The sequence below is a fragment of the Leucoraja erinacea genome, chromosome 27 (assembly GCF_028641065.1).
Source record: "Leucoraja erinacea ecotype New England chromosome 27, Leri_hhj_1, whole genome shotgun sequence".
NCBI lineage: Eukaryota > Metazoa > Chordata > Chondrichthyes > Rajiformes > Rajidae > Leucoraja > Leucoraja erinaceus.
This window is the reverse complement of record NC_073403.1, coordinates 7,704,544-7,730,899: the sequence shown is the minus strand read 5'-3', so window position 1 is coordinate 7,730,899 and position 26,356 is coordinate 7,704,544. Positions and strand designations below refer to the sequence as shown.

Here is a 26,356-nt window from a genome sequence, read left to right as displayed (position 1 = left end):
TGTGGAGGTAGATTCAACTGTAGCGTTCAACAAGTCAGCTGGGTAACTCTCTAAAAGGAAATCATCTACAGGGCTTTGGGGGGGGGGGGGGGCAATGAAATAGCTGGACTGTTCCATGTCTGAAGAAGGGTCTCGATCTAAATCGTCACCAATTCCTTTTCTCCAGAGATGCCGCCTTTCCCGCTGAGTAACTCCGGCTTTTTGTGCCCATCTTCTGTTCTAGGAGGGAGCAGTCTGGGATCTATTGATCGAATGGACTTTACAATCTGCGACCTTTCGGCACATGACTTCTTGTAAACTAAGGGGTGGAGTACAAGTACAGGGAGGTCAGCGTGAATCTTTGAAAAAAATACTAGTTGTGACTCAACTAGCTTGCGTCTAGATTTGGTACCACCCTGATTGAAAGTGTTGAATGCTTTGGAAGGAGTGCAGAAGAGATTTACTAAAGTGACTCAAGGAATGGGACTCTTAATTATGTGAATGGATTAGGAACCAGTGTTGGGGGGGGAGGAGGAGGGGAGAAACAATAGAGATATTTAAAATCATAAAGGGAACGACAGAATTAGAAGGGAGAAAATGTTCTCATTGGTGGAGAGCTCAAGAATTCTCAAAGGTTGCTGACAAATTGAAACGCAAGTGACATAATGCTTTATTTATTTTGAAATGATAGATTGGTGATGAGTAAGGGTGTCGGGGACGGGAGATTGCAACCTTCACGTGGCCCACCCTGTTTCGACTAATGCAATCAACCCGACGTGCATGAACAAAAGATCAAATAGAACAAGTTGACCCACAACTTTAGGCTGTGCACGCCATACGCCACAAGAGGAGGTAAGGGTGTCAGGTGTTGAGGGGAGAAGGCAGAAGAATGGGGTTGAGAGGGATAGATAGATCAGCCATGATTGAATGGCGGAGTGGACTTGATGGACCGAATGGCCTAATTCTGCTCCTAGAACTTATGAATATGAACTATTCGCATCTGGAATAGGAGGGGGTGCTGTCTGAAGTAGGGTCTCGACCCAAAACCTCACCTGTTCCTTTTCTCCAGAGATGCCGCCTGTCCCGCTGAGTTACTCCGGCTTTTTGTCTCTATCTTCTGCTCTAGGAGGGAACAGTCTGGGATCTATAGACTGAATGGACTTTACATTCCGCGACCTATCTGCACATGACTTTTTACGCTTAAGGGTGTGGAGAGAACACAGGAGAGAAAGATAAATGAAGGACTTATCATCAATCGCCAGAGATTACAGAGGGTCTTTAAAAACCTAAAAGGATCTGTGCGCTTGTTAAATTACTGGTGCAAGCAGTTGTGAATGAAAGACGTTTTAGCCCCATATCCGATGTGGAATGTTGCAAGATTTGCCAAGCAGCTGCTCGTTCCTGTTTGATGTAATAATGAAAACGATCCGATGTTTTCCAAAGGAAGGATATTGTTTGTGTAAAACCTGCAGCAACTTGTGAGTCGGCATGAAGACGGAGTGGGTGAGAAGGAAGTCGTCCAGAAGGATCTCTGTAAGAAGAGGAGAAGTCATCAGAAAGCAGCAGGCGTGCTGACATGTACAGAATACATTTACAGCTCACCATGACCTCAGCACTGCAGATGACACTATTCTGGCTGCTTCAGCGTCCAAACTGAACACGCAATCCAAGAAAGCCTGTCGTAAACCAGCTCTGCAGCTTTCCAGCTCCCGGGGAGAGATGCGAGGCAGAATACAGATGATTCTGTCCCACCCACAGACAAGACGCAAACACATAGCGAGGAGGGGGTGCGGGGGAAGGCAGGGGAGGAGAGCTGGGAACAGCTATAGAGAGGAGCTGCAAACATCAATATTAAAGGGGGAGGTGGAGGATTCCTGGTCTGATGTAGCACGTAGGAGAAGATGTTTAATGGCAACACCCTCTGATTTCTTCCCCTTCATTTCACTCTCATACTTTCCCTGAGTTTGACGAGGAAACTTTGGACCATGTAGGTGCCCAATAATAAACATGTCAGGGAGCTGGAACAGAAAGACTAGGATCTACAGGGTTATTTTATTGAGCAGGGAGGTCATTTTGTTTTCGACGAACAGAACAGCAGATGCTGATGTACATAAAAGGACAACAAGTGTTGGTGTAACTCAGTGGGGACACTGATTTACTCCAGCACCTGGGTTATTTTTCTTTTGTTTCCCGCTCTCTATCAAAATCCCACTGCCCCACCCCACCCCCCTCCTTCAAGCTAACCCTTCACTAATCACATCGGTTTATCTCCAGTCCTTTCTATGCAGGAAAATTAAAGGAATTGGTTATTTTGTTCAGGTGAAACGCATTAATTTTTCCTGCAGTTGTAACCGAACTTGAAAACAGAGTTTTAAGTAAATCTAAGATAGACATCTTAATACTGTATATAATATTTAATATTTAATATATATCTTAATATATAATAGATTTTGTGTCTACGATTTAAACCAGCATCTGCCGTTCCTTCCTACACATTTTAAGTAAATCTAACCTTTTTAAAAATTGGGTTCAATGGTAACAATCGCACCTACCATTCCGATTGTCATTTCACAGTGTTACACCCTTAATCTAGATCACTCCTTCCCAACCTCCGACAGCAGCCCAAAATTAGGCTACAAAGGATTGAACTTGAACCGTGAGGGAGTCCAAAAAAAATTAATTTCACGGTTTAATTTTGTTTTCAATTATTTTATTTGATTTTTATTTCATGCTTTAATTTGGCGATTGATTAAATTGCAGCCAAAATAAAATGCTTTGAAAATTCCAATAATATAGATTTTGGTAGTTACTAATTCATTTATCATGCCAACTTAAAATATTTCAGCAATTTTCAATCTCAGATGAATAGGGTTGGGAGGCATTGATCAAAGGGCCTGTCCCACTTGGGCGTCATATGCGCGTCATTTACACGACAGGCCGGTAGTGACTGACACACGACTGTCGCACGAAAATCGTCTAGCTGTACGACAGTCGCGTGCCAAGTGCTCTTGAGGGCCCTGCTTCATTTGGGAGCCATTTGTGATGTAGTTCATACTTAGTCCGATCTCCGTGGCAAGGATTTATACCCGGGTGGTCACGTGGTGCGGCGCTCAATGGTGTGCCGACGGCGTAAGGGCGGCGTATGGTTACGGACGGTCACGCATAATAAATTAGCATAGGCAACGTTCGTGCGTCACCGTGCGTAACCATGCTACACGTACGCCGTCAGTACGTCAGCGTACGCCATCAGTATGTCAGCGTGCGCAAGGTATACGTCACGAAGGCGGCACGCAAGGATTTTGAGCCTCACAGAATCCTGGGGCGCCGCGCATTACCGCGCGTCACTGCATACGCCACCACGCCTCACCACGCGCCATGCCCGCGTCACGTAGCGCCAACCAAATTTTTAGGATGACGCGCAAATGACGCCCAAGTGGGACAGGCCCTTAATGCTCCAGTGTATTGCAGGCGACTCCTATGTTGCGGATGTCCCGGTAACAGAAGTTCACCCTTACAGAATTCACAATCTCATTCCAAAAATGTTGAGTTGTGGAATAAAACTCTCTCTCACCAAATTTGTGTAAAACAAAAATAAACAAGCAAACATATGGACCGATGATGAGGCATTGCGGGATATCACGATTCTGAATGTTTTCTGGGATGCAAACCGAGGTTGAGGGGGGGACTTGATAGAAAAGAAGGATATAAAATTATGAGAGGGATAGATAGGGTAGACAGTCAGACTCTTTTTCCTAGGGTGGAAATATCCAACACAACAGTCACGGTGGCGCAGCGGTAAAGCTGATGCCTTACAGCAAATGCAGCACCAGAGACCCGGGTTCGATCCCGGCCACGGGTGCTGTCTCTACGGAGTTTGTACCTTCTCCCCGTGACTGCGTGGCTTTTCTCACAGATCTTCGGTTTCTTCCCACATTCCAAAGACCTACAGGTTTGTGGGTTAATTGGCTTGGTAAATGTAAAGATTGTCCCTGAGGGGATGTAGGATAGCGTTAATGTGCGGAGATCGCTGGTCGGTGCAGCCCCAGTGGGTCCTCCAAACTACAGGACATAGTTATAATGTGAGATGGTGAAAGTTACTGTCTGTGGGGCAAGAGTTTTGTTTTACAGAGGGTGGTTGGGGCCTGGGACACATCGCCAGGGGTGGTGGAGGCAGGTATGATAGTGCCGTTTAAGAGGCTTTTAGAGGGATATGGATCATGTGGATGCAGATAAGATCAATTCAGCTAGGCATCATGTTCGGCACATGCAGTGAAGGCCGAAGGATCCTCTCCTGTTCTGCACTGTTCTACACAGCCTGCTTCTTGCTAGCCTGCCAAAATAAGTTCAAGTATGCACAACTCTGCACTATTTCTCACTAATTGCACAATCAATAATTTAATTAGATGCACGGTGCACCACTTCAATTTTAACTTCTTGGTTGAAGTAGTGCCGATCAACATGCAATCAGAGCTGAGACACAAACAGGTGCAGGCTGGTAAATAACAATGGACATTTGCACCAGGCGGGAGCCAGGCGATAACCAAATCTAACCAGAGAATATCTGCCCACCAGCCCCAACGACAGCATCATTGACTTCCCACCTTACAACGTGGTGGGGATCACAACTGATTAGAGAATTAATCATGTCAATACTGCAGGGGGAAGGAATCTTAAAAGCGGCACGGTGGGGCAGCTGCAGAGTTGCTGCTTCACAGCGCCAGGGACGAGGGTTCAATCCTGACTACGGGGGCCGTCCTTATGGAGTTTGTACGTTCTCCCCATGACCTGCGTGGGTTTTCTCCAGTTTCGTCCCACACACTCCAAAGATGTACAGGTTCGTAGGTTGATTGGCTAAGGGGAGAATTATAATAGTAAATTGTCCCTAATGTGTGTAGGATAGTGCTCGTGTACGGGGATCGCTGGTCGGCATGGACTCGGTGGGCCGAAGGGCCTGTTTCCGCGCTGTATCTCAAAATTAAACTGACCAAAACTGGAAATACTGCAACTCCTGGCGTTCCCTGTGTCTTCTTTCCATCATCAAAAGGACACAAGTCAGGTGTCTAATGGAAAAACTGTCTATTGTGGAGATGATTGCAGATGCAGCACTCAAAATGCACATGAGCACGCAAGGATGAATAGCCCACTGGATTGACACCTTGCCAAATGGCACTCTCTCCTGTTCTGGGTATGCGTTATTTTATTCTTGATCTTCTCTGTGTCAGAACCCTTCAACTCCCAAACTAGCAGCATCAGATCCGCAGCCCATCGCCACCTTCTCATAAGTTCCTGCCTTCTCCCCATAACTCCAGACCCTCCAAGGAAATCTTTGTGAAACTGACAATTGCTCAGCAGGAGGCACGGAATCACACAATTCTTGATTAGGACGGGTTTAGTTTAGTTTAGTTTAGAGATACAGCGCGGCAACAGGCCCTTCAGCCCACCGAGTCCGCACCGACCAGCGATCCCCACTATCCTACACACACCAGGGACAATTTTTTTTTACATTTACTAAGCCAATTAACCTACAAACCTGTACGTCTTTGGAGTGTGGAGGAAACTGATGATGTCGGAGAAAACCCACGCATTTCACGGGAAGAACGTACAAACTCCATACAGACAGCACCCGTAGTTTGGATCGAACCCTGATCTCCGATGCTGCATTCGCCGTAAGGCAGTAGCTCTACCGTTGCGCCACCGTGGGCTATGGGACGAAGGCAGGAGAATGGGGTTGGGAGGGAAAGATAGATCAGCCACGATTGAATGGCGGAGTAGACTTGTTGGGACGAATGGCCTAATTCTGCTCCTATCATTTATGATCTTATGAATCAGGAATCACATGACGGGCCAGATTTTATTTGCTGTCCATGTCACGTATTTCCAATGGAAAAATTAGAAAGATGCCGGTCACAGGAGGAGGCGATTCAGCCCATCGAGTCTATGCCAGACACAACATTGTTGCAGATTATCCTGCATTCAAAAGATGGTGAGAGGAAATGGTGCTCCTGTAAATGTGGTACCTCAGCTCGACAGTCAAGGTGCATAGAGCAGTGGGCCTTGAATGTTCAGTCAGACAGAACACTTGTGAATTATTCATTATTTGCAAACCCATTAAATTAATCCAGAACAATAGTAATTGGATAAGTGGATGGGAATTAAAGGTCAAGAGTACATTTCAAGGTTTGTTTGACTGATATTGATCGCAAACCTTTTGCATTTTAAACAGTTTTTTTTAGGGACCCTATTTAGCAACTAATCCTTGCCTGAAATGGATGAATGGAGGAGTTGCAAACTCAAGCAAAAAAAAAGTATTTAGTGCAGATACACCGTTTAAGGAAGAACTGCAGATGCTGGAAAAATCGAAGTTGGACAAATATACTGGAGAAGGAACATGTGACGCTTCACCTATTCCTTCGCTCCATAGATGCTGCCTCACCCGCTGAGTTTCCATAGCATTTTTGTCTAGTGCAGACACAAAGTGGATAAAGAGGGGAAACAGGTAAGATGCTCAAAGGTGGACACAAAATGCTGGAGTTACTTAGCGGGTCAGGCAGCAGATCTCTGGAGTGAAGGAATGGGTGATGTTTCGGGTCGAGACCCTCCATCAGAGTTATTCCAGCATTTTGTTTCTATCTTCGGTTCTGCCGTTCCTTCTTACACATCTTGAACGGAGAGGTCGGGTTGCAGAAGTAAAATAAATATTCATCTGAAAAAGGGTCTCGACCCGAAACGTCACCCATTCCTTCTCTCCAGAGATGCTGCCTGTCCCGCTGAGTTACTCCAGCTTTTTGTGTATATCTTAAAATAAATATACATTCCTCATTATTACATAAGTAATCGAAGTATCTCCCGGAAGAATGAAGCAAGGCTTAAGAGCCTGTCCCACTTACACGATTTTTTCAGCGACCGCCGGCACCCGTCATGGTCGCGGCAAGTCGCCGAAAATGTTCAACTTATTGAAAATCCAGCGGCGACTAGAAAAAGGTACGACTCTTTGGGCGACTACTCACGACCATACGGGCGTCACGTGTCGCGTATGTGGGACAGGCCCTTAAATTTTAGCTTTGAAATAAACATTCAACTTGTAGAAAACTGCACGGGGCAGGAACAAGGTCGAATGGATTAAGCATTGCACAAAGGTATTTTTCATGCACCTTGAAACATTCAAAATGGGTGTCTCCTTGCCAGGCTATTTATAGATTTGAATCAAAAGTTGCAGACACTTATATTTATACCTGAAAATACGTATCGGATGCAAGACAAAGCTTCATCTGTAATATGAATGCAAAGGTCTTGCACCACGTTAATGCTTTGCATTTTAAAAGACTGTAACATCAACCCATTTTATACAAGGTGCTCATCTTTTTTGGTCCATCATTGACATAGAAACATTTGTTTGGCGTTCAAACACAATTAGGGAAATGGGCTTCCCATTTGCAACTTTGACCTTCCCAGCTGTAAACAATTTTGAGATGTTTAGTTTAGTTTAGTTTCCTTTAGAGATACAGCGTGGAAACAGGCCCTTCGGCTCACCAAGTCCACATCGACCAGTGATCCCTGCACACTAACACTATCCTACACACACTAGGGACAATTTACACATACACCAAGCCAATTAACCTACAAACCTGTATGTCTTTGGAGTGTGGGAGGAAACCGAAGATCTCGGAGAAAATGCACGCGGGTCACGGGGAGAACGTAGAAACTCCGTACAGACAGCACCCGTAGTCAGGATCGAACCCTGGACTCTGGCGCTGCAAGGCAGCAACTCTACCGCTGCGCCACCGTGCCGCCCACATGTTCTGAAGTTATGAAAGGAGTTATGTATATCCAAGTTTTTAAATAAAATTAACAACCAAAGGGGAAAATCATGCATTACATTTTCCTTGTCCCTCCAGGTTACTGGGCTCAATAATGTTTACACTGAGGACATTCCCCAGTGCGTTGCGTGTCGTAACTACTGAGATAAAGAATGTGAAGAGAATTGATGTGGCATCTCAAAGCTGTACAGCCAAGAGGCACTGTGCGTCATCAGCAGCACCAGCACCAGCTATTTCACCCAAACACTCTGATGTCAAGGCTTGATACATCCCTACCTGTATGTGTTGCTTACATTCCTTGCTTTGAACCAAAGAACAATAAAGAAACACAGAGAGCTGCTGGAACAGTGTCAACTGGTTTATTCAACCCACTTTAGAACAAAATTAACAGAATGTAGCTGGAAATACTCAGCAGGGCAGACAGCATCTGTGCAGGGAGAGCCAGATTTAGTTTCACGTCAATAATCTTTTGTTATAATTTTTTAAATGTAAGGTGATCATCCTGAACAGAAGGCTTTGGAGGCCAAGTCAATGGATATTTTTAAGGAAGAAATATATTCTTGATTAGTACGGGTGTCAAGGGTTATGAGGAGAAGGCAGGAGAATGGGGTTGAGGGGGAAAGACAGATCCCTCTGCTGTACTGCTTACAGCTGCAAGAGCGTGTAGCAATCGATAAAGGGCTATAGGCCTATTGCGAGTTTATGTACAGGGACATATCTATCCATGCACTGTCTACTTGTATTTATACGTGTGCATTTTAAATATGTATGTCATGTTTTATACTTTGGCAATATAACGATGTATTTTATAATCCCAATAAAGTTTTTAAATTGAAAATTGAAATTGATAGATCAGCCACGATTGAATGGAGGAGTAAACCTGATGGGCCGAACGGCCTAATTCTGCTCCTATCATTTATGAACATGAACATTAACTTTGTGCTTATCTTGAGTATAAACCAGCATCTGCAGTTCCTTACTACACAACCTGAATATTTACATGGTTTCACTTTTCAAAGATTGACCCCTTACCCGTTGGGGAATTTCTAGCATTTTATGACATTTTATTTCAGATTTACAGCATCTGCAGTTTTTCAGCCATTTTGTCGCCATTCATCTCTCCGGCACGGTGGCGCTGTAAGGCAGCGGTAGAGTTGCTGCCTTACAGCGCCAGAGAGCCGGGTTTGATCCTGACCACGGGTGCTGTCTATACAGTGGTTGTAAATTCTCCCTGTGACCTCGTGGGTTTTCTCCGGGTGCTCTGGTTTCCCCCCACATTCTAAAGACATGGTGGTTTGTAGGTTAATTTGGCTTCTGTAAATTGCCGCTCGTGTGGGGGATAACTTTGAACTAGTATACGGGTGATTGTAGACTGGCGTAACTTCAGTGGGCCGAATGGCCCGTGTCCATGCTGTATCTCAGAACTTTAAAACCAAGCTAATGTATCCCAATATGCATTTATGAATATGTCATACATTATTCATGTTGTTATATATTTGCGTGCATTTCACTGTTTATGCCCTTCCTAAATCAGGGATTCATGCATTGGTTTCATTCTACAGGTTCAACCAATTTTCAGACTTCAGAGATCACTTTATTCAGATGCGTCTGATCACGGAGGTCACTTTGATTTTCTAAAAGGTACTTGCGTCATTTGGCATTATATCCACTTGTTGATTGGAGGTGATGTCACTTTTTGACACAGTTTATGAGAGTCTTCATCCAATCTCTATGTCCAGGATGCACTCATAATCAAATAAATCTTCCATGCCGTGGAAACAAAGAACTGCAGATGCTGGTTAATACACAAAAGGACACTAAAGTGCTGGAGTAACTCAGCAGGTCAGGCAGCATTTCTGGAGAACATGCACAGGTGACGGTTTTGGGTCGGGACCATTACTCAGACTGACATCAGCACTTTGTGTCATTAAGCTACAATATTCTCTCATTGTGCTGCTGCAAGTAAGATTTCCATTGTTCTGTTTCGGGAGATACAACAATAAAACACTCGCGACGTGACCCTTGTACACTGCCTGCAGGAATTAAGCTCCCCCCATGCATGGTTTTGATTTTTCCTCCTTTTTCCATACAGTATCTCTTTCTGCCACAGTTCCGCTTCCTGGTGTCAGATTTATAATATCACGTCAATAAACAAATTCTATAATTTCTGTTTCAAAATGTTTTTTACCGTAACTTAACATATACTTTCATTTCTGTCTCAGCTGCCTCTCTTCTACCTTGCCCTCAAGGTTTAACAGAACAGAGCCTAGTCACAGTCCAAACCTCCGGTACATTAGTAATCCAGCAGCAATATCACCCACAGAGGAATCTGGCACTCTTGTGGTTCAGCAAAAATTCAGCAAACCAAACTCATTATTAAAGTCGAGGAACATGATAATACTTGTTCCTTCGGTGCTTCTTTGACAAATGTCATTGATCTCTGAAACATCAGGGAATCAAGGAGTACCATAGCACCAAAACAGGTCCTTTGGCTATCTTGTGTTCAAGAAGGAAGTGCAGATGCTGGGAAATCGAAGGTACACAAAATTGCTGGAGAAACTCAGCGGGTGCAGCAGCGTCTATGGAGCGAAGGAAATAGGCGACGTTTCGGGCCGAAACCCTTCTTCAGACTGATGGGGGGTGGGGGGAGAGAAGGAAGGAAAAGGGGAGGAGGAGGAGCCCGAGGGCAGGCGGATGGGAGGGTGGGAGGAGACAGCTAGAGGGTTAAGGAAGGGGAGGAGACAACAAGGGCTAGCAAAATTGGGAGAATTCAATGTTAATGCCATCCGGACGCAAGGTCCCCAGGCGGAATATGAGGTGCTGTTCCTCCAATTTCCGCTGTTGCTCACTCTGGCAATGGAGGAGACCCAGGACAGAGATTTGGCTATCTTGCCCATGCCAACTTTGTACAATGTTATACCAGTCCCAATAGCCACATTTGGCCCATAACCTTATATGACTTGGTAATTCAAGTGCTTATATAGATGCTTCTTAAATGTTGTAAGTGAATCTTCTTCCACTTGTCTAGTTCATTGTTATGTGTACTGAGGTACAGTGCAAAGTTACTACCACTCTAGTCACCTTGTTCCAGATTCCAAACACTCTGTGTGTGTACGAATTCTCCCTCAGATTCTCACTAACCCTCCTATCTTTCATCTTATACGTACGCCCTCTTGTTTTAGACAACCTCACCGTGAGACAAACATTCTTGCTATCTTTCGGGATTGGACATGGGTCTCTAGCTCTGTGAGGCAGAGGCCCCACACGTTACGCCACTGTGCCAATCCATCTCTTCTCTGAGACTAGTTCTTTTGATAAGTTACAACGTGAGAAAATAAATCTCGATTCTTTTTGACAGCAGCCTCTGCTATTACAATAAACTCCATTTGGATTATTTATCCAATTATTTATTATTTACTATGAAGATGGTCCCAACCCAAAATGCATATTCCCCTCCATTGATGCTGCCCGACATGCTAACTGCATCCAGCAATTTGTTTCATGCCCAAGGGCCACCCTCACTGTGATCATATATTCCTTCACAAAGTCCCGTTGACTACCTCCATCGCTGCACAGGTACCTTCATTTTTTCTGCTCTGCAATCTTGACAGAAAATACACTTGTCTACGAGCTCTTTGAGATCATTAACTAACCCTGAACAATATTTTAAAAAATCTCCTGCCCTTTCCTTCATGCTCCCAATGCCAGAATACTCAATGTGAGTCTATTCCAAAATGCATTCTAATTCTATTCTATTCTAAAATCAGGGCTGCATGGTGATGCAGCGGTAGAGACGCATGGTGATGCATGGTGATGCAGCCTTACAGAGTTTGCAGCGCCAGAGACCCGCGTGGGCTTTCTCTGAGATGTTCGCTTTCCTTCCACTTAGTGTAAACATAAAAATTGTCCCTATTGTGTGTAGACTTGAGTTAATGTGCGGAGATCGCTGGTCAGTGTGGACTCGGTGGGCCATAGGGCCTGTTTCCACGCTGTACTTCACAACTAAACTAAACTAAGCTTCTTCTCAACCAATATGATTTGTATTTTTGTGGTCATGTTCATAGCTCCATCTAGAAAAATCACCTTTTTCATTGTGAAGATAATGCTTACATTTCTTCTGTCTAAATCCTCGTATGGTAACCCTGACCATGCATCTACAATAATATTTGTTTCAGTTGTTTGTAGTTAAACACATCTTTGCTTCCCACACATCGCCTTTGTCAATATGACCTTTTTCCGCACAACAGTTGTCTACGACCAAAGAAAATGGTCAGTGTGATAGGGACCGATGAAACCTTCGCACTTCTAAGTTAATTTCTTATATCTCTTTATCAATGTGATTCAAGATTCAAGATTCAAGATAGTTATTGTCATGTGTCCCTGATAGGACAATGAAATTCTTGCTTTGCTTCAGCACAACAGAACATAGTAGGCATGGCTCTCTCTCACCCAATTCTCTCTCACCCTTCATCGATGGGAGTGATGCAAACACAATATTTTTCCAGATTTTTGTCCATGACGTGACAGATTACTGCTGTAATGTCATAATTCAAAAGAAAACTTTGCTCATAGGTTTCCTCATATGTGTTGCAAGATTGTGATCTAATCGAGATCACCTCTCTGTCTCCTCCTCCATAAGTCATAGTGTTTGCTGGTCTTTACCCCAATCCTGTTTATCAACTTACTTCAGGAAGTGTGAAAACGCACACCTCCAGATTCAGGGATCAGTACAGTTGCAAAAACTGGAAAACATTAGCACGTCACTATAAGAATGACCTCAGTTCAGTAAAGTTTTTAGATTTCCTTGCCTTTACAAAAAGCTTCTATCACATTCTATTGGTTATCAACTTTTAGACCAAGATAAACTACATCAATACAAAAAGACCAAGGTAAAATACTAATTATAGATAGTTGGAGATTCACTGTGATGGATGTTTGTGTAAATTGTGTTAAGTGTGGGTCTTTGTTTTTTTTGTAATATTAAGACTGTAGAAAATAGCAATTTGGTTCAAACCAAACTGTTTGAATGACAATAAAAGACATTCTATTCTATTCCATAATGGACTCTTGATTCTATTGAACTTCACCTCATGTACATTAAGCCAAATGAATGCTGTTCATTTTAGTATCCAAAGGATTTTTTTTAAATGTTAGAGCAATTAGTGTAACATGATGATTGCATGAGAGAAGGAATGGGTGATGTTTCGGGTCGAGATCCTTCTTCAGTCTGAAGAAGGGTCTCGACCCGAAACGTCACCCATCCCTTCTCTCCAGAGATGCTGCCTGTCCTGCTGAGTTACTCCAGCATTGTGTGTCCATCTTCGATTTGACCCAGCATCGACGGAGCCTGGGTCGACGGAGCCCATGGCTGGGACCTGGGTCGGTGCCACCGATGCATGCGGAGAGGACCTGGCAGCGACACTGGAGAGGTGGACACGGCGGTCAATGAGGGCGCTGACCGACAGACAAGGACGGAACACGTGGAAGTGCGCGCCCCTGCCGTTACCTTGGGTAGGCAAGCAAAGAATTTCACTGCGACTTGTCACAAGCGACAATAAAGTATTCAATTCAATTCAATTAATTATATTTTCATGTTGAAGTCACTCTGCTATTGAAGCCAATTCTCTACTGTTCATAGTGTCAGGGTTTTTGGACCAAATAATTTAACATTCCTTGATGTCACAATTTTCCACACAAGATTAAAATCATCATTCTCTTTGTTTAATAACCTTCATTGAATCTGCAGTTTAATTAAGGCACAAACAAACCTGCAACACTGAGAAGCAGGTTGGCTGAGAAGGTGAATTCACAGTGTTGGGAGCAAGTCCTTCATTATTATTGCTATCTGTATCATAGAAACATAGAAACATAGAAAATAGGTGCAGGAGTAGGCCATTCGGCCTTTCGAGCCTGCACCGCCATTCAATATGATCATGGCTGATCATCCAACTCAGTATCCTGTTCCTGCCTTCTCTCCATACCCCCTGATCCCTTTAGCCACAAGGGCCACATCTAACTCCCTCTTAAATATAGCCAATGAACTGGCCTCAACTACCTTCTGCGGCAGAGAATTCCAGAGATTCACCACTCTCTGTGTGAAAAAAGTTTTCCTCATCTCGGTCCTAAAAAATTTCCCCCTTATCCTTAAACTGTGACCCCTTGTTCTGGACTTCCCCAACATCGGGAACAATCTTCCTGCATCTAGCCTGTCCAACCCCTTAAGAATTTTGTACGTTTCTATAAGATCCCCCCTCAATCTTCTAAATTCTAGCGAGTACAAACCGAGTCTATCCAGTCTTTCTTCATATGAAAGTCCTGACATCCCAAGAATCAGTCTGGTGAACCTTCTCTGTACTCCATCAATGGCAAGAATGTCTTTCCTCAGATTAGGAGACCAAAACTGTGCGCAATACTCCAGGTGTGGTCTCACCAAGACCCTGTACAACTGCAGTAGAACCTCCCTGCTCCTATACTCAAATCCCCTTTCATCTGATTCTACTTGCCAAATTTGTAGCTGAAATAGTGCATGTTTTTAGAACTCTAACTTAAAACATCTAAGTTTTTAGAATTCTAACTTAATTAAGTTAGAATTGTTTTTTTGTGCCCCAGTATGACATGGATTTGTGCCAGCTAAATCCTCACCCTCACTGAGACCTTCCACAGCACCATTTGCTGTAAAGATATTTTAAATTTCTTCAAATAAATTATTTAAATGTCAATTTAATTAGAAATAAATGTAATTGGAAACTTTAAAATACAACAGAATAATTAAAAACTGTAAAGTAAAATAACTCGGGCACATACCCTTTTCATAAGGTTTGTGTGTGAGCTCGGTAGTTTTATCCATCAACATTCCCAGTGTAAAGCTGCACACTCAGCATTTCATAGCTCCATCACTGAGCTCGATGGTGAGTTTAGCAAAAGGTATATAAGTGTCAATACGCACACGTCCAGATTCAGGGACAGTTTCTTCCCAGCTGTTATCAGGCAACTGAACCATCCTACCACAACCGAAGAGCCTGTTTCCACCCTATATCTATAAATTAAACCAATCTAAAATTTGCCTCCCAAAGAGACCATGCAGAGCCCCTTTCTCCATCTGCAAGAGTCTACACAGTACAATGGTAGCAAATAGACACACGAGCTGGAGTAACTCAGCGGGACAGGCAGCATCTCTGGAGAGAAGGAATGGGTGACGTTTCGTGCGAGACTTAAGAAGGGTCTCGTCCTGAAACATCACCCATTCCTACTCTCCAGAGATGCTGCCTGTCCCGCTGAGTTACCCCAGCATTTTAGTTTTTAGTTTAGTTTATAGATGCAGCATGGAAACAGGCCCTTCGGCCCACCGGGTCCGTGCCGACCAGCGATCCGCGCACATTAACTCTATCCTGCACCCACTAGGGACATTTTCTTTTACATTTACCAAGCCAAGTAACATACAAACCTGTACGTCTTTGGAGTGTGGGAAGAAACCGAAGATCTCGGAGAAAACCCACGCAGGTCACGGGGAGAACGTACAAAACTCCGTACATCTTGTCTATCTTTGGTTTAAACCAGCATCTGCAGTTCCTTCCTACACACAATGGTCGCAAACATGGAATTACAGACTCAAGTGCACAATTAATCCCTTTGAACATGATCTAACTTGAGAGCAAAGGTCTCAGGGACGTATTATTAATTTAATTGTTGTCTCAGCCAAATTGCACTTCTACTGATGGGAAATACTTTCATTGCAAAGTAGGTCTCGAGTTCTGTTAATAAACTGCAGAGGCAACTCTTAATGCACTTTGATGTGCTTGAAGTGTGAGTGCCAGGTTCTGTGAAGGAATTGTCGTCTTCCCGTGCTCAGTCTAACTCAGGAGTTAATGAGCGGAGGAAGTTCCCACTGACCCTGACTGTCTTTCCTGACCACAGCTTTAAATAATGGGCCGTTGTACTGACTGAGACGTTTTCTCCCCGAGGGAATTGTTTTATGCGGTGAAGAATGTACACTGCAGTGCAATATCAACATCGAGAAACCAGGGATGAGCTTTCAGCTAAATGCATTAGGCTGAGTTAAGGTGACAGATTGTTGCATCCAATCCCTCTTTCTCAATGTGCAAAGGGAAAAAGAGTTTGAATTTTTTTTTAATACAGCCTCATTCCATCTTCCAAGCCCCAAAGCCACGTACAACCAGCAAATTATCTTAATTAGTGATAGGAGCAGAATTAGGCCATTCAGCTCATCAAAACCTACTCCGCCATTCAATCACGGCTGATCTATCTTTCCCTCTCAACCCCATTCTCCTGCCTTCGCCCCATAACACCCGTACTAATCAAAATCTTCCCATACAAAAATCTCCTGGGATGCAATCTTTCCTTAATCAAGTGCAACTTCAGCATTGATGCAGCAAGGATAGATTGTGTGTAGGTGTTGGAATGGGACTTGAAATAACATCCCACTGACTTATTAGTGAGGGGAAGATCCCTACGTCGACCCTGTCAAGCCCTGGAAAACACATTGTATCTATTGGGCGGCACAGTGGCGCAAGCAGTAGAGCTGCTGCCTCACAGCGCCAGAGACACGGGTTCGATCGCCACTCCACTGCTGTCTGTGAAGCTTGCATGTGCTCCCTGCTGTGACAGCGTGGGTTTCCTCCGGGTGCTCCGGGTTTCCTCCCACGTCCCAAAGACGTGCGGATTTGTAGGTTAATTGACCTCTGTAAAATTGCCACCCGTGTGAATGGAGTGAATGAGAAAGTGGGATATCATGGAACTGGTGTGAACAGACGGTCCGCGCGGACTCGGTGGGCTCCAATCACTTTACATTCTTCTAAACATGACTGTATTGGCCTGGTCTGCTTAAATTCTCCTCATAGGCCAATTCTACCTCCAATCCCAACGTATTCGTGGGAATCAATCCAGTAAATTCCCGCTCTATCTGTATACGGAGATCAGAACTGTACATCGATGGTAGACACCAAATGCTGGAGTAACTCAGCGGGTGAGGCAGCATCTCTGGCTCTTCCCTTTTTTCCCCCACACCCCCCTCCCTTTCATCCCTCCCCTATGCTCCACCTCGACTCCCATTTATTTATCCCCCTCCCTCCATCCCCTCCTTTCTTCCTTCTGCCTTCATAGTCAGCAACTCTTCAATCCTGTCCCACTCCTCCTGTTTTTGTCCCAATTATTCTACCCATGGAGAAAACCCTCGCCTGTATCCACCTATAACGTGCCATGTTGGGTCAGGGCCTCGGGGTTCATCACCAACATCCACTTGCTGCCTGTGAACAACTCCCCCCCCCCATATAATCTGTCTGAAGAAGGGTCTCAACCCTAAACGTCACCTATCTATGTTCTCCGGAGATGCCGCCTGACCTGCCGAGTTACAGCAGGACTTTGTGTAGTTTGGTGGATTAACCAGCATCTGCCAATCCTTGTTTCTACATGTTCACAAGGATGTTGCCTGAATTTGCAAGGCTTGAGTTACCAGGAGAGGAATGGGTAAGCTATCTCTATTTCTCTTGGAGCAAAGAAGTTGAGAAGTGGCTTGGTAGAGATACATAAAATTAGGAGAGGCCAGAGCTTTTTACGTGACACAATGTACCAGTACAAGGTGGTGCAGCAATAGAGTTGCTGCCTTACAGCATTGGAGACCCGGGGTCAATCCTGACTACTGGTGCTGTCTGTATAGAGCTTGTACCTTCTCCCCGTGACTTGCGTGGGTTTTCTCCAGGAGCTCCGGTTCCCTCCCACACTCCAAAGACGAAAAGGTTTGTCGGTTAATTGGCTTGATATAATTGCAAATTATCCCTAGTGTGTGTAGGATAGTGTTATTGTGCGGGGACCGCTGGTCGGCGTAGACTCGGTGGGCCAAAGGGCCTGTTTCCGCACTGTATCTCTAAACTAAACTGAACTAAACATGCCAGCACCTCTAAAAATTGAAACGTCATGATTTCCTCTTTTGGCGAAGTAACATCTATGTTTATTAATCGATCAAACCAGCATCTCTTTCTTTGTAAAAAAACATTGGGAGAGGTGATAGATGGAGTAGATAGCCAGAGCATGTTATATCTAAAATTAGAGGGTATAGTTTTAACGTGAGACGGAGAAGGTTTAAAGGGGATCTGAGGGGTACATTTTGAATGCAAAGGGTAATTGGTATATGAAGTGAGATGTCAGAGGTGGTGGTGGAGGCAGGAACAACATTAATATTTGAGATAAGGAACTAATGCAAGCAATCTATGTTAATAATATAGATTGGCATGATGGCCAGCACAGATATAGTGGGCCAAATGGCCTGTTTCTATGCTGTACAATGCTATGACCCTTTGCCCGAACACGTGGCTAACAAATGCACTACTCTCACTCTGAAATACAGGGTGGCACAGTGGCAGAGCAATTGATGCAGGTGTCACAGCTCGAGAGTCCCTAGTTCAATCCTGTCCTCAGCTGTGCGGAGTTTGCACGTTCTCCCCATGACCATGCAAGCTTCTGCTGGGGACTCTGATTTATTCCCACACCCCCCAGAATGTGCAGGTTAGCAGATTAATTATCTCCAGTATATTACCCATTAGTGTAGCTAAGTGCCCTAAAAAAATGAAAGGGGAGTTGATGCGCTTCTGAGAGACAAACAGTGGCAGAGGTACAAGGAGGCCTGTGGAGGCCAAGTCAATGGATATTTTTAAGGCAGAGATAGATTCTTGATTAGTACAAGTGTCAGGGGTTATGGGGAGAAAGCAGGAGAATGGGTTTAGGAGGGAGAGATAGATCAACCATCATGGAACGGTGGAATAGACGAATGGGAGACAGTGGGAATGATGGTATATTGTTCTGCTGGGAGATAGCATGATCCTGATGAGTCTTTAGACGTCACTTTAGACAGCAAGGAAACAGGCCCTTTGGCCTACTGTCCGCCCAGACCTGCGATCACCCCTTATACAAACACAATCCTACACACCAGGGACATTTTACAATTTTACCGAAGCCAAGTAACCTAAAACCTGTACGTCTTTGGAGAATGGGAGGAAACCGGAGCACCCGGAGGAAACCCACGTGGTCACAGGGAGAATGTACAAACTCCGTACAGACAGCACCCGTAGACAGAATCGAACCCGGGTCCCTGGCGCTGTAGATAGATAGATAGATAGAAAATAGGTGCAGGAGGATGTCATTTGGCCCTTCGAGCCAGCACCGCCATTCACTGTGATCATGGCTGATCATCCCCAATCAATAACCCGTGCCTGCCTTCTCCCAATTTCCCTTCATTCCACCAGCCCCTAGTGCTCTATCTAACTCTCTTAAATCCATCCAGTGACTTGGCCTCCACTGCTCTCTGAGGTAGAGAATTCCACAAATTCACAACTCTCTGGGTGAAAAAGTTTTTCTCACCTCAGTCTTAAATGGTTTCCCCTTTATTCTAAGACAGTGTTACCCCTGGTTCTGGACTCGCCCAACATTGGGAACATTTTTCCTGCATCTAGCTTGTCAAGCCCTTTTATAATGGTATATGTTTCTATAAGATCCCCCTCATCCTTCTAAACTCCAGTGAATTCAAGCCTAGTCATTTCAATCTTTCCTGTTGTGACAGTCCCGCCATCCCAGGGATCAATCTCATTAACCCTCGCTGCACTGCCTCAATCACAAGGATGTCCTTCCTCAGATTAGGAGACCAAAACTGTACACAATACTCCAGATGTGGTCTCACCAGAGCCCTGTACAACTGCTGTGAGGCAGCAATTCTACCGCTGTGCCACCATGCCACCCAGAGTTGAGTGGCCTCCCCCTTTCTGAGTTGTTATAAATGTCAGGAACAATAGTTGGCACGTTGAACGTAAATACACTGATTAAAACATTAAAATAACACTGGAGAATGAATGGGAACATTGTCTTTCCGATACCCTAAGTTTAAAAAAAACATATACATTTAATATAATTTGTTCAATTTTGCTCAGTGTCATCACATCGAGTCGTATTTTCAACGGCTACAATTAATAGAGAGGCGTGCACTGATTTACTTGAGACTGGAGGTCCATACATCTTACATTTCCAAAGCAATTTCCAAAAGAGACCACAATATTTACATGGGTTTGGAACGGGAATGATAGTTGAAAAATCCAAATGAAGTCTTAAGTACTTTTCTCTTATCTCGGTTATGCTTTAAGTATGGTTTCACAATCTTGGGCTAAGAGCCAAGAATATTGGCGCTTGATTTGTACAAGCTGTGCTGATTGCAGATTGGAAAGTCTGACTTCAGCATATCGTACTTCCAATTCCACCCCGGTTATTGAGAGTGCCCTCACACGTACCTGTGTCAATGCTGCTCTTTGGACTTTCCATCAGTCCCTCCAGCACATGCTCCACGATGTTCTCCGGGGTGTCTGAGAAGTGCCACAACTTGCTGCTTAGCGTTGACCCATTGGGGCTCATTTCCCCCGATGACAGAGACGGACTGGTCAGCTCGTCATCCGTGTCCGCCCATTTGTTCTCCAGGCAACCGATGTCGGAGCCGAACTCATCCTTGGGGCTCGGGCTGTCATTCCCGGGGACGGCGTCCTTTAAGAAGGGGAGGATTTTGGAGGCGCTCGGTCTCCGCTTGAGCGTCCCTGGGAAGAAGCTATCCTTGTCCACACGGCTTCTGGTCAGTGTCGAGGTCTGCTTCTTGAGAAATTTTTCTATTTGCTTCATCCCTGTCATTGTCTTCGAACACTGATCGGGGCTGAAGGATTTCAGCGCGTCTCAACGCCTCGACTGCGTGGGAGGGACTCCCTACCTCATCACCAGAGCTGTTTGTTTCAAACCAGGGCGAGCGTGGAGCTCGAGGGCAGTTCACTCCCATTGACTGTTTGAAGCAAGGCAGGAATTTCCATGGCACTCTGCAAGCTGATACTAGTAGGCAAGAGGCAGAGACAAAAAAAAACAACATAGCCGTGATCAGTCAAGGTACGAGGTAGAGCTAATTTAATTCTACAACATAAAAATTAAATCAGAAGGGAGTTTCCAGAAACTCAAATGTGTGAAACTGCTTCTCTGAATTCTCCCATCTTTAATTACATTCTCACTTTTATTACTTATCACAAAGCCCATTTATCACTTTAAAAATCAAACAGTCAATCTAGAAACTCTTCATTGAGCATACAGCATTTTTCATAATGTTGCCACTCATCCGATGGTTAATAATTTCTTTGGCTACCTCAGTTTACTTTAGTTTAGTTTAGTTTATTATTGTCACGAGTACTGAGGTACAGTGAGAAGCTTTTTTGTAGCGTGCTATCCAGTCAGCAAGATGTCTATACATGATGTTTAAGAAGGAACTGCAGATGCTGGAAGAAGGGTTTCGGCCCGAAACGTTGCCTATTTCCTTCGCTCCTTAGATGCTGCTGCACCCGCTGAGTTTCTCCAGCACTTTTGTCTATACATGATTATCGTCAAGCATTCCATTCGTGTACAGATACAGGATAAAGGGTGTTATGTTTAGCGCAAGATAAAGTCCAATAAAGTTATTTCAAAGGTAGACACAAAATGATGGAGTAACTCAGTGGGACGGGCAGCATCTCTGGAGAGAAGGAATGGTGACGTTTCGGGTCGAGACCCTTCGTCAGGCTGTTGTCACGGGAGTGGGCGGGACAGAGATAGAATGTTCAGATATTTCAAATGTCTCGAATGAGGTGGTGGGAGGTCAGGACCGCTCGCTAGCTGGTGAGGGGGGCTGTTCAGTTGCCTGATACCATTGTAATCCGTGCACTCCATACATTACCCTACAAATGAACGCAAAAAATCTCTGAATAAAAGAGTGATTACAGAATGACCTTCATTTGAGATGAAGCTTTTCAGATAGCTCAACAACATCCATTAAAGAAGGGTCTCGACCCGAAACGTCACCTATTCCTTCTCTCCAGAGATGCTGCAAGTCCCACTGAGTTACTCCAGCACTTTGTGTCTATCCTCGATTTATACCAGCATCTGCAGTTCCTTCCAAAGCATTTAAGGAATATCCCAAGTAACCTCCATCAAAGATCAGCTTTGAATGGAAACTCACCAGAGGGGTAATATAGAGTCTGGTCTATCTCCAGAGCACAACACAGAATGAGCATAGCATTAAACCTCTAGCCTTTAAACAAGCAATTCTGAAATGTACTTTTTGCCATCTCTTAAAGCAAATCTTTATATATATATATATATCTTATTTGGGTAAATGTTCCTTCTTTAAATCAATTGGATGTCCGTTCTCTCTGGGCTAAGGAAGGATTGTGAACCAGTCAGGGTTCTGGCACTAATTACTGGGTGACAATAAATATTGCAGAGACAATTTCTGTTTGAAAGTGTGTCGAATTGCAGAGACTCTCAGCAAAGGCAGCACGGTGGCGCAGCGGTAGAGTTGTTGCCTTACAGTGCTTGCAGCGCCAGAGACCCAGGTTCGATCCCGACCACGGGTGCTGTCTGTACGGAGTTTGTACGTTCTCCCCGTGACCGCGTGGGTTTTCGCCGAGATTTTCGGTTTCGTCCCACACTCCAAAGACGTACAGGTTTGTAGGGTAATTGGCTTGGTGTAAGTGTAAATTGTCCCTAGTGTGTGTAGGATAATGTTAATGCGCGGGGATTACTGGTCGGCGCGGACTCAGTGGGCCGAAGGGCCTGTTTCTGTGTCGCATCTCTAAACTAAACTAAACGAAGAAGCTTTGCGCTTTAGCAGCTGTCCAATTGATCCCACTTCTAAGGTTGGTATTGGATCTGCTGTCACCAACTCTTCAGGTTGTGCAGTCCAGACCATTCCAACTTGTTGTGTAAAACAGATGCTAAGCAAGAACAAGGCACAGTGATGTATCCCAATTGTGCATTCAGCTTAAGAATGGTCGCTCGAACAAGTTACTCGTGATCCAATATTGCTTGAACCCAATCAAGCAATCGCAATCAATAGACAATAGACAATAGGTGCAGGAGTAGACCATACGGCCCTTCAAGCCAGCACTGCCATTCAATGTGATCAAGGCTGATCATCCACAATCAGTACACCCCCTGTTCCTGCCTTCTCCCCATATCCCCTAACTCCGCTATCTTCAAGAGCTCCATCTAGCTCTCTCTTGAATGTTTCCAGAGAACCGGCCTCCACAATCCCAGGAGAGAAGCAAGGAATTAAGTAAATGGTGGAGGCAGACGAGGGTGGGGTATAAAAGAAGATTGTGTTGCAAGAAGCGTAGAAACATCTTGTGAGAAACGGCATGAAAAGTCACTCTTAAGGAGGTCCCGTGCAGTAATCTGCATTGCGTAACGTCTCGTAAAGTGGAATAGGATGAACAGTGGTTTAAAGGGGACAAGTTTGGTTCCTCACTCTAAATGAGATGTAATGCTCTCATGTGATAAGTAGAAGCTTGTGCCTTTTATCTTCTGTATCTACTAACTCCATCCACCACTCCAAGTCAGAACCAAATGGGAAAAATGTGTTTTTTAATAATTCTTCATTCATTCGTTTCGCTGCTAATCTGCCTTTCATCAAGCAAACACCTTGTTAATCAGCATTTGGCAGAAGCACAAGCAGAGCTGCACAAAACAAAACTATTAAATCAGGCTGGGGGCAAAATTCAAACACCTTAATCATCCTTCAACACTTCGCTAGTCATCTTTCCAATTGACAAACTGAAATAATTGAACGCGATGAGTGAGCTGTCATAGCCCAGCCAAACCCTAGTTACTGGAATTGTTTTAAACAGAGAAACATAGAAAATAGGTGTGAGAGTAGGCCATTCGGCCCTTAAGGCCAGCACCGCCATTCAATATGATCGTGGCTGATCATCCAAAATCAGTACCACGTTCCTGATTTTTCCCCGTGTTTTCTTGATTGGGACGATGCACATTGTGGGATACCAATGAGAATCTGTCAGAGCGGAGCCATTCCATAAATTTAATTTGTTTTTAAACAATGGTGTGTTGTGGCAATAGCCAAGATATGAAAGAAATTCTTATATTTATCCCAGGAACTTGGAAGCAGCACAGTGCACTGTCTAAGAAGGAACTGCAGATGTTGGTTTGAACCGAAGATAGACACAAAAAGCTGGAGTTACTCAGCGGGACAGGCAGCATCTCCAGGGAGAAGGGATGGGTGACGTTTCAGTCGAGACCCTTCGTCAGATTTGACGTGGGATGACGCAGGTGGTCGCCGGGTGCTGACTTCGGTGAATTCCATTGGCGACTACCTACGTCAACCGGCGACCGAATTGTCTTCAGTTGTCGCCGACAGCGTCGTTGCTTGTCGCGCTTGTCGCGGGTGGACGTAGGTTGTCGTGGGTGTGGTCGTAGGTGGACGTCCTAATGGGTCACCAGTTGTCGTTAGCTTCCTGTAACTTGACGTCGACTAGGTGGTAGATAGTCGTAGCTTGTCGTAGACATTGTCGTGGGGGGGGGTCCAGTCGCTGCTATCTTGACGACCTGGTACGACTGTGACAGTCACGGGCAGTTGCCGAAAAAAATCGCCTAAGTGGGACAGGCCCTTTAAAAACCTTGCCCCTCTCACCTTATAGATTTCTGCTCGCTAATCTTTAACATTTCCATTGTGGGGTGAAAGGTTCAGACTATCTACGCCTCTCAGAATTTTACATACAGGTACTTCTATCTGGTCTCCCCTCAACCTCCAGCGTTTTAGAGAAAATAATCCCGAGTTTGCCCAAACTCTCCTTGTTGCTAATACCCACTAAACCACGCAGCATTCTGAGAAACCTCTTCTTCACCCTCTCCACAGCCACCACAGATTCATTCATAGAACAAAAAGCTTATTAATAAAATGTACAGTAGATGTTCTTAGGAAATGCGTGGCAGTATAGGAAAGTGTTTCCCCCAAGTGTAGGAACTGAAGCATTTAGAATATAATGCTTTAGAAGCAGATATCGATTCATAAAATAACAGTGGTCATGGGCCCACTGTGTCTATGCCAGCAATTCATCGACTAAAATAGCCAATTACTGATTTATTGTGTATTGATAGGTGCAGAACTGCATGATTAATATAAAAAGGCAGTACGTTCATCGATTACTTAAATTTTGATTGGCGGGTTTTTAATTAATGAGGCAATGTAGCTGCAAAAATCATCATCTGTAAAATAATGTCATAAATGGCTACTTTTAAAAAGGATTCATTTCCATTGGCAAGAGAATGCATCCTTGACATGTACAAAGTGTACACACACCAGCAATCTACATTAGTGCTGCTGGTTCAGAGGATTTATTGTTTTAAAGATTTTCTTTGACCACTTATATGGTTGTCAGGATGTGGATGTGTTTGGCAAACATGGCATTTGCTTTTCTTCTCTAATTCTCCTGACATTTGGTGGCTTGCCCAGGTACAGTTAACATCCTGGGAACAAGTTCTTAAGAAGGAACTGCAGATGCTGGAAAATCGAAGGTAGACAAACGTGTTGGAGAAACTCAGCGGGTGCAGCAGCAGCATCTATGGAGCGAAGGAAATAGGCAACGTTTCGGGACGAAACGTTGCCTATTTCCTTCGCTCCATAGATGCTGCTGCACCCGCTGAGTTTCTCCAGCATGTTTGTGTACCTTCTAGAAATCCACTGTTTATTAACCCGGATCTGTCCTTTTGCAACTTCAAATGTGTAAAGGAAACTAGAGGCGTGGGTTCGAATCCCACTTCTGACACCATGTAAAGGAAACTAGACGTTGTCCATAGTCCTTTAGCTAGGTCTTTATTTAAACACTAATAACACATGTTCCAGTACTAACCACAACTGGTCTACAGGGGGGGTGGTGGGGGGGGGGGGGGGGGGGGGGGGGGGGGGGGGGGGGGGGGGGGGAAAGGAGAAAGGAAGGGGGAGGAGCCCGAGGGCTGAGGGCTGAGGGAGAGCTGAGAAGGGGAGGAGACAGCAAGGGCTACCGGAAATTGGAGAAGTCAATGTTTATGCCGCTAGGGTGCAGACTGGCCAAGCGGAATACGAGGTGCTGCTCCTCCAATTTCCGGTGGTGCTCACTCTGGCTATGGAGGAGGCCCAGGACAGAAAGGTCGGGAACAAGTTCTACGCTCAGTCTGAAGAAGGGTCTCGACCCGAAATGTCACCCATTTCCTCCTATCCAGAGATGCTGCCACTGAGTTACTCCAGCATTTTGTGTCTATCTTTTCGGTGTAAACCGGCATCTGCAGTTCCTCCCTACACAAGGCTAACAACCCATTTTTTCATTCTATCATGGCAGTGAACCAGATGACCAGAACCACTAGTTGTACACTCAAGCTTGCAAGCACCAGCTTTTTGTTCTTACACTTCAACCTTGCAATCAACTACCTTGATAGGATTTGAACTCATCACTGCTAATAAATGGTGCTAGTTTCTGGATACAACTCCAGTAACTTAACCACCAAGCCATCACACCCACTCGCACACAAGATATGTATTTATATACAGCTATGCATTCTTTACCAGGTGTGATAGCCCTATCTTCATGCGTCACAGTGAGGTTGATGGTTAATTAACGAACCCTCGTAAGTTAATGGATCCTCAGGTCAATCAGACTGCATTCCTCCTTAATAGTTCTAACAAACTGAAAGTGCATCTTTGGCACGCGTTATTCAGCTCATTAGAACTA

General features: G+C 44.6%; 1 protein-coding gene across 2 annotated transcripts in view; it reads right to left on the bottom strand.

Annotated features, from left to right (window-relative positions):
* rapgefl1 (Rap guanine nucleotide exchange factor (GEF)-like 1) overlaps positions 1-26,356 on the bottom strand; it is a 91,076-nt gene that overhangs the window by 36,971 nt on the left and 27,749 nt on the right. For both annotated transcript variants that reach the window (XM_055656964.1, XM_055656963.1), the window contains exons 2-3: positions 20,084-20,663; positions 1,432-1,510 (exon numbers count right to left, since the gene is read on the bottom strand). In XM_055656964.1, coding sequence (XP_055512939.1) covers positions 1,432-1,510; positions 20,084-20,471 — 467 coding nt within the window. In that variant the 5' untranslated portion in view covers positions 20,472-20,663. The remainder of the gene's footprint in view (positions 1-1,431; positions 1,511-20,083; positions 20,664-26,356) is intronic.